General features: G+C 36.4%; 1 protein-coding gene across 2 annotated transcripts in view; it reads left to right on the plus strand.

Annotated features, from left to right (window-relative positions):
* The window catches only part of TRHDE (thyrotropin releasing hormone degrading enzyme), a 309,348-nt gene extending 301,053 nt beyond the window's left edge, over nt 1–8,295 (plus strand). For both annotated transcript variants that reach the window (XM_077338833.1, XM_077338834.1), the window contains one exon: nt 955–8,295. In XM_077338833.1, coding sequence (XP_077194948.1) covers nt 955–1,098 — 144 coding nt within the window. In that variant the 3' untranslated portion in view covers nt 1,099–8,295. The remainder of the gene's footprint in view (nt 1–954) is intronic.
* Nucleotides 8,296–8,855: the final 560 nt, after the last annotated feature.

Genomic DNA, 8,855 nt, shown 5'->3' on the forward strand with positions numbered 1-8,855 from the left:
TTGTTATGTTTTAGAATCTCGTGGGGCTTTAGTTTAGGTATTTATGTGTTGGGCTTATGTATTTATGGCTGGATTTATTACTAATGAGGCTGCATAGGGAATTGTTGCTACTAAATTAGTTTCCAAAAAATTAAATCCTGTGATATTATCTGCCACTACAGTGGATGCTGTAAATTCTTTCTTATTTTACCTAATCAGCTAAGCCAGAATAACTCTGCAAAGCATTACATATTTTATTTTGCTGTGGTTTTTATTGACTGATTATTTTTGATTAATTGCTTTTGTTCCCATATACTGCATGAGAATGTACTGCATGAGAATGTAATGATTATAAAGCAATATATAAATATTTTGATACAATACAATGTATTCTATATTGTTTCTATTGTTGCAAAACTATGAATAATGTTTATATTATTGAAAGGCTAAGAATAATTTACTGCTCAGAAGGGGTTTGTAACAATGTCTAGTAGCTCCTTGGACTGATCCATAAATGCCCATTCATTTGCAGTAAAGAACTAGTTATATTTTTCATTTTTGATAACAGAAGAATATGAACCTCTTCACTGATGAAGCTTAGTTGTTTTAGCTTAACTGGCTTCCCAAGCTACATTAGGAGAGTGTCCAATTTTCCCGATTTGGTTTCCAATATAGGAGTAAAACTTGATAAGGGCCCAGCTGTCAGCAACATAAAGCAGCTGGGCTACAGGAGAGATGGAGGAAGTGATGTTAATATAATCAGACATTGGCACGTCAGTATCTTCCAGCACAATTTGAAGCAATTGCATCACACCTAATTGATACAGTCTGTTGCTTTAGTGAATTTTGTAATAAATCTCCCTGCAAAATATCACGAGGCCCTTATAGTCTTCAGTATCTGACTTATTCATAAGCTTTGAAGAGTATATTCATGTCAGTTGATCCTCAAAGTAAACTATTAAATTGTATTTTCAGCTAAAGAACTTTATAAAGACCTATGAGGAAGGATCTGCTGCCTCTTTCTCCCGAGCTGTGGAAACTGTGGAAGCCAATGTCCGGTGGCAAACACTTTATAAAGAGGAATTATTTCAGTGGCTGAGGAAATCGCTAACGCTCTAATCAGTGTTTCTGCGAAAGACTTAGTATCACTTCTTGCAAGAGGAGAATCATGATGTGAAATTCCAAGAACCTGTGACTGGAAATCCAATGAAGACGAGTTCCATATACAAGGATATATAGATATAGATATATTATATTTTTGCACCAATCTCCTCAGAACTGTAAAAACTAAAAACTAAGGGAAGAAAAAAAACTCTAGCAAAGAGAAAAGGTCATGAATGCTTACAAACCCCCCTCCTTACTGTACCATGGCCAAATGTGATATTAAGTGATGCATGTAAATGTTTCTGTCATTTGGTGGGGAGGGAGACCCTTCAGAATATTTGTGCATGTTGTACAGTCCCTGCCTGTATCCAGCATGCTTACTTAAAGTGTCCATGTTTTGTATGTGAATTTCTGTTACATCAAAGATGGGCATTATGCAAAAAGCACAAAGATTATGACAATCAGTGTTTCAAAAACAAGATAGTAGAGAAAGAAGGAAGTGAAAGCTACAGACTTGCAACATGTGACTAAGGGTCACCTGTACTTGTCATGGGACATTTATGACAGCACTCCATTAGCTGAAAAGCTAATTCTGAGTTGCAAAGTATCAAATAACTCCCTTATCATGTAAGTACTCCCTTATATAAGCCATACCAGGGGTAGTCAAACTGCGGCCCTCCAGATGTCCATGGACTACAATTCCCATGAGCCCCTGCCAGCATTTGCATTTGCCAGCATTTGCTGGCAGGGGCTTATGGGAATTGTAGTCCATGGACATCTGGAGGGCAGCAGTTTGACTACCCCTGATCCATACCAATTGAAACACAGATTATTTTCACAGTATGCTGTAATGTTGTTGACCACTGATCAGCTAACAGTAAAGTAGCTCTCTGATCATAAGATTAAACAGTCTTGAAGACAGTAGGGTGTGCACACATTTGATTGGATAGAATCCATAACTTGGCAATCTGCATGATTTTCTTCTGTGTGAACTTAGCAAGACTTATTCAGTAGGTGTTACTCAGCCAGGGTAGTAACAAGTTATGTAGCCGTTGATGAACAATGTCATAAATACTCATCCACATTGAAGAACGGCTGACAAAAAGAAGACATGTTCTCCGTGGAGATGCATCATGAAGTAGTCTAAATTGTCACCCTGTCAGTACGAGTCCTCCCCCCCACACACAAAAAAATAGGTACCTATAAAAATCAAATTGAATGACATTTGGTTTGGATAAACGTTTAGAACTATAAAATTAATGTTTATTAGCCTGTGTACCGAAGTAATAAGACTAGATCTAGCACAAAATTTCTGCCTGTACTACAGCCCTTTTGCAACCAGATTGGGGTTTTCAGGAAGTGAACCTAACAGCATCTTTATTCCTATGATGATATGGTGACCCGCCAGTATTAATCTTTAGTTTTTAACGGACTTTTAAGGTCTCTAAAGGCAGTTTCTAACCGCAACAGACCAGGGATGTCTGCACTCTTCAGAGATAGAATATATATCCCCTTCCTTTGGCTTGAATGGGAGACTCTGTCAAACTACCCATTCATCCTTGCCAACTTTGCCCAATTCTGTCTGTGTTGAACTATTCGCAGTCAGGGCTGAATTCCAAAACTGTCAGAACTTGACTCTTCTCAGTTAGGGCTAAAATCAGACTGTATTGTCCTCAGGATCCAGTTCAGAAGTCTCACTCTGCTCACTTGATGCTAATCAATCAGATTGCTTGAGCAGTCTGTCACTCAAGGCTCTCTGGCTCTGTGAAGAAATAACCCTTCACAGCCCTTCAACTGTTTTACAGCAGTTCTAAGCTTTAAAAAAGTGCAATCAATCATAGTTGCACAAATTCTCACACAATTCTTTCTGCAAGCAAAGCTATTCTAAGTAGATTTTCCATTAACCCTTCACTGTATCCAACCCACTATTTAGTATTATACTTTTCTTCTGTCATGTAAAGTACTTTTCAAAGAAGTGAAGCCTTTACAAAGCTTTAATTATTTTTCCTTACAGTTGTTCTTCAAACAATAATGGGCTTATTAAGATGCAACAGCTTTCTTCCCCATTATGCCATATGTTTTTCCATCTAGTAAATTTCTATTTTCCACCTAGGAACTAATAAATAGCAAACTATTGACAGCAATGAGCACAGTTATAGTGCTTTCAGTTTCCTCTGTGTTTAGTTCTCTCCACACCCTCTATGCTCCCTCTTCCACCTGTCTCCTGATTTGGAAGTTAAATGACCATGAGCTACAAGAGAAGGAAATATACTTTTTATAATGGATAATTAATTTTGAAAGATACCATGGGTCAAATAATATTACAATAACAACAACAACATTTTTTCATAATAAAAAGTAGGCGTTTGGCTACAGGCCAGTCAGTAGCACAATAGCTTGGCTGACTGTAGAGTGCTGGTATTGGATGGTCAAAGAGTCAAATATAGCTGGTTGTTTCCATGGAATTGTTCTTATCAAAAGTTCTCCAAAATGTCACCATTTTAAGGTTTGAGCCCTTTCCGCCATACAAGGAAATCAGTATTAACTGAAACCCACAAGGCTCATGATCTTTAATTTTCTTATTTGGCTGGCCACTGTAGTAAGGTCAGTGGGATCTGTTGTTCTTGAAATAGTGTTTAGACTCCAGTAAAGCCTTTTACTCTGTTCAAATGCTGTTCCTTGCTGCATCAAAGTCCTACAAATCTTGTCTTTTCTTATCTTTGTATATCAACAGTGACCCAACTGGGTTTTGGTAACAGAGTAACACAGCTCACAGGCTGTTTAAAGGTGGTTCCAAGGAAATTTTAAGAAAATGATATAATGGATATTTGTCCTTACTCAATCTCCATGCCTTCAGTGGATGAAACTAAGTAAGGGCATATATCTCCATCTTCTTTGCTGCCAAATTAGATTAAAAGAAAACTAGGTAATGGAAGAATAGCCACAGGGATAGCACAATAGGACAAAGACAGGTATAACAGCCTCACTATAAGTTGGAACAGAAGCAGAATTTGTTGGTGTTATGGATCCGGGGGGGGGGGGGATGTTAATCTGCTGAAAGAGCCATTGCTATTATTTGATTAATATTAATCATTATTTGATTAATATTAATGTTTGAAGAAGAAATTATGAGGCAGGAGTGGTTTAAGGATTTGCGGGGTCCACAGTCCCGGGGCAAGTTTAAGGATTTGCAGGGCCCTAACAGAGTACAGTTGTGGTGGGAGCAGCCAGATTGGGGGTGGAGGGCCCCCCCCCCACAGTGGAAAGGGGTGGCACACTGTGTATCCTGAAAGAGAGAAAAGGGGGGAGGAGAGAGGCTTGGGTACTGACCCATGGGGGGCAATGTCTCATGTAGGGCCCCCGGAACCATGGGGCCCGTAGTACATGCTACATGGGTAAACCGGCCCTATCGTGAGGACTGCCATTGAGAGCAGTTATTTAAGATTTTGAAGTGGTACACCTAAGCTAGTTTACACATAATATACATAGATTATGTCACAGGAATGTCACAAAACTATTGGTATTCAAATTCTTGCATTTACATATGCATTTTGCAGTTTGTTGTTGAAAAAAATCAAGGGTGACAGATACTATGAAGAAAAGCACCGCAATAATGCCTAATTCATTACATTAAGTTTATATAGTGTTTCATATAAGATTCATGGTATGTCAACTGAAATCCTTGCAAGAAAAATTTGAATGCTGCTGCTTTTTGCACATGGTGGTATCTCTGTTAATACATTTGATTTTTAGGCAATTTCCCTTATTATTTATCACTAGTGTTTGAAAGCCAAACATATCTGATCTGTTGATAGTAAATTAAGGTAAGAGGAACTGGCCAAAATCAGTTTCACAAGATACTGGTTGCCTTTATTCCACACAAATGCCACTTGTCATATGATCTAAGAGTAAAAGAATTTTAGGACAAACTCATTGGGGAAATCAAGCATGTGATTTAGCTTCTCCCACTGAAATTGGTGGAACTTAAATGTATTTCTTTGTGCTCTAAAATTCTAGTCCACATGAAAGCAGAGATACAAGTTAACAATATGTGCCAGTGGCAAGTAAAAAAGAAGTCCAGATATATTGTTCAAAGCATTATTTCCCCCTAAATTCTTTTCATGAGTTTCCCAGTGTTTAGATTTCCTTAGTTCAATAAAATGAATGACAATAACAACAACATTCACGTTGATGATATGCAAATTATAAATCTGCATGTAACTAAAGTATGAATAATTCACAGGATAAATAATGTGGTCCTTTTACTCTGCTCACCAATATAGTTTAAAAACACCAAAGTCACTATTTCCATGACTTTTGATATAATATTTTCATTGCATTAATTTGGTACATATGGCAGCATTTAGCCGGTCTATTAACATGATGGTGCTCTTGAGTGACAGACCTACACATTTAAAATTACAGTGAAGCAGCTACTTTTCTCCTGGCTACTAATAGTTATTCTGCAGATAATATTCGTATCATAATTTTATTTGCCCAGTTTCCATAATAGGTTTAAATGCAAAACACTGCTGGGTTAGGCATGGTTTACATGACAAAAGCATTCCACATTATTTTACATTGTGCCCTCCCTTCAGCAATTGATGGCATGAGAACTTGTATCCTGTGATTGCTACTGCTTACTTCAAGCTGAACACTGTTGGGTGGTGATCCTGTGAGTCTTGTGTACTTGGGTCTCCTACAAACTGTTGATTGAGTTCTGAAAACTCATAGTGGAATTATCTTTTGATTATACCAAGGAAAGTAGAGAATATATATTTTGCGGTGGATTCGATCATTAAGGAGTGTTCCTCCAGCTTGTGGCTCTTCTTTTGGATGAGGATTCTCTTACAATGGAGGAAGCCTCCACTGTAGTTGGAAGTTGAAAGAAAGCTTAAAACTTTGCTCAATGGAGTAGTAGGATCGGGTAGAACGTACCACATTGTTCAGTATCTTTCTATTGATGGCCATTAACTCTCCATTTGTGTAAAAGAAAGGTCATTGAATTGTCTGGAGCAGTTCAAATTAACATGCGCCGTGGTACCATTTTGAACAAAAATAGTCCCTATGATGCATATTGAACTGCATGTTTGGCTGTATATTTGTATGTACTCTCACAATTACAGGTAATTTGACTCAAGATTTGTTTGTTTCATATAGCGTTGTAATTATGAAAGCTGATACAGTGTGGTAACTTACAGTATGAATGGTGAACTTGGCAGAGGTCCCTAGTTCAAATTATCTACAAAGTCACTAGGTGGCTATTGGGGAGCCAGTATGTCTCAGCATACGTTTCCCCTGATCAACAGTAGGGGAGCAATAGTACTGACCCACCTTAAAAGGTTGTTGAAAGGATTAGTGAGATAGTTTGTTATGCATTTAGAATACTGAAAGCACTATATAATGGCTAAATGTTGGTAACACAGAACTTATTATGATCTGTCATAACAGTATGATCTGCAGAGTTCAGGACATTACGTGATCAACAGTTTATCAGCTTTCACTTCATTACAAAGTTTGAAACAGCCAGACTATATAACTATAAATAGTTCATCCAAACCTCTCCTCTGGACAGCACCAATTAAAGCATTGCTGTACCTAATAACTACCCATCATATGTGTTATTTGTAAAAAAACTGGCTAAAATATATGTAAATATAATTTTGCTGTGTTGTTACAATCTACAAGTAAAGCAGATATTTGTATGAACAATATTATAAAAAGAATTCACAAGTCCTGAAAACAGTTATGTGGAAAATGTTTAAAATCCTCCCCCACCCTGTCTTTTCAGAAACAGAACACAATTATGAAGCACATTATCTGGATATCTCGTTCTCTGTCCTCTACCAGTGCTGTACAAATGGAAGTGGCAATAAATGATTGATAACAAAGCACATGTTCTCTTTTTAAAAATTACATCCCTTAGGATCAGAAAACAGAAACGTACCATAGATAAATGCTGAGTGTAACAAAGAAGGGATTTTTTTTATCATTCTGTGTCTAAACTTTAGAACCTTTAGTAATTTAAAAGCATATTCTTTTCTCTGGTCCATGTCTGCTGTGCACTGAATGGATGGATCTGTGTGCCATGATATGCTTGCCAGGACAAGTTAGCAGGAAACGTTTCAGAATACAAGTTCTGTCCAAGCATTTGAACTTGTGTGCACAAAAAGACTTCTTAAGGTGGAGAACATATTTTATTTTGAAATAAATACCAGTTCTCTTTCTATACATGCACTGCCGATGACCTGACTTAGAAGTTCTTGTGTGCCTGTGCAAGATTTCCAAATACTAAAACAAATAGTTTAAACAGAGTTTAGTCTGTCTTGTAGAACTATGGATTGATGCGCTATGTAGTCTATGTAATCTAATTAATTTTAGATTCCTATTTTAAGCATATTCCTGTTGTTTGACAAAACCTGTTCATTCTTTAGAGATATCAGTGATAATGCACTTCTTAAAAGGTCTTATTTAGAACTACTTAACCACATGTTTAAATCCAGCCTTCAGGAAAGCACAACAATTTTATTCTATCTCAGCACTGTGGAAAAAATACCACAAATTCTAATTGTAGCATGTGTTTTAAGGCTGTGCTACATTAGTCAAGTAATTTGTTGAATATGATCCATAATGCTTTTTTCTGCCATTAAGTCACAGCTGACAAATGGTGACCTCATAGTGCTTTTAAGACAAGAGACATTCAGAGGTGGTTTGTCATTACATGCCTCTGGACTTCCTTGGTGGCCTCTCATTCACATATTAATCATGGACAACCCTGCTTAGCTGCTGAGATCTGACCACAGCTGGCTAGCCTGGGTTACTCACATCTGGACTAAAGTAATTTCTGAGCTATAATCAAATCCAAAGGCATATCTGTTCCCCCCCCCCCCTCTTTAACATAAAGGTATGTAGGAAATGTCTCAACTCTGCTTACAAATTTTTTACTACTATGTTCATTGGTTTCTTTGTCATCCTGAAATTTGAGGATAAGAATGGACACATTTGTAGTAAATGTTACAGATAAATAGAAGCATTGCCAAGCAATTTAAAGCACTGACCAAATAAAATATGAGTTTGTATTACCGTTTACTGCAAGTATTTTTCTACAATATGCCTTTAAAACTATTCCATAAATATTGAACCAGTATGTATTCATCATGAAATTTTTATTCCATTCTAACTAAGGACTCATTAAATGGCTTTTTTTCTAAATGAGAAACTTTATCTTCTGTATTTTAAACAGAATACATTTGAATTTTGTCTCTGATAATAAAATTTTGTATAGTAATGTATAATTAATATCTGTCTTAATTTTCTATATAGATAAGATGGCATCATCTTTTGATTATATTTCTTTGTTAGTTTAGCTAGTAAGGCTGGAATTTCTATAGAAGGTGCTAAAGAGAACCTTCCAAAAAGAAAGCACAGGCAGGTTTTTTTTTTAATTCCAACTTTATTTACTATATACTTTGTTTTTTCCTTCCTTTTTGGATTACCAAAATAAGTCATATACTTATATATTAATAAAGTCAGAATACATTCAATTCAAACATTGGAAGAGTGATTAAGACTGAACACTTGAATCTAAGCAATTATCCAATAGAATATTTTTATCCTCACAAAGAACATTGGGATAGCAAGATTTCATATGGAAGAACATTGAATATTAATATTGAATAACAGCATTCCCCATTCAAATGAAATATCTGTTTTCTATCCTTGAAGATACACCAAGAATTTGGTAGAAATATCAGGAGGATCCACCAATATAC

Source organism: Paroedura picta, chromosome 5 (assembly GCF_049243985.1).
Source record: "Paroedura picta isolate Pp20150507F chromosome 5, Ppicta_v3.0, whole genome shotgun sequence".
Classification (NCBI taxonomy): domain Eukaryota; kingdom Metazoa; phylum Chordata; class Lepidosauria; order Squamata; family Gekkonidae; genus Paroedura; species Paroedura picta.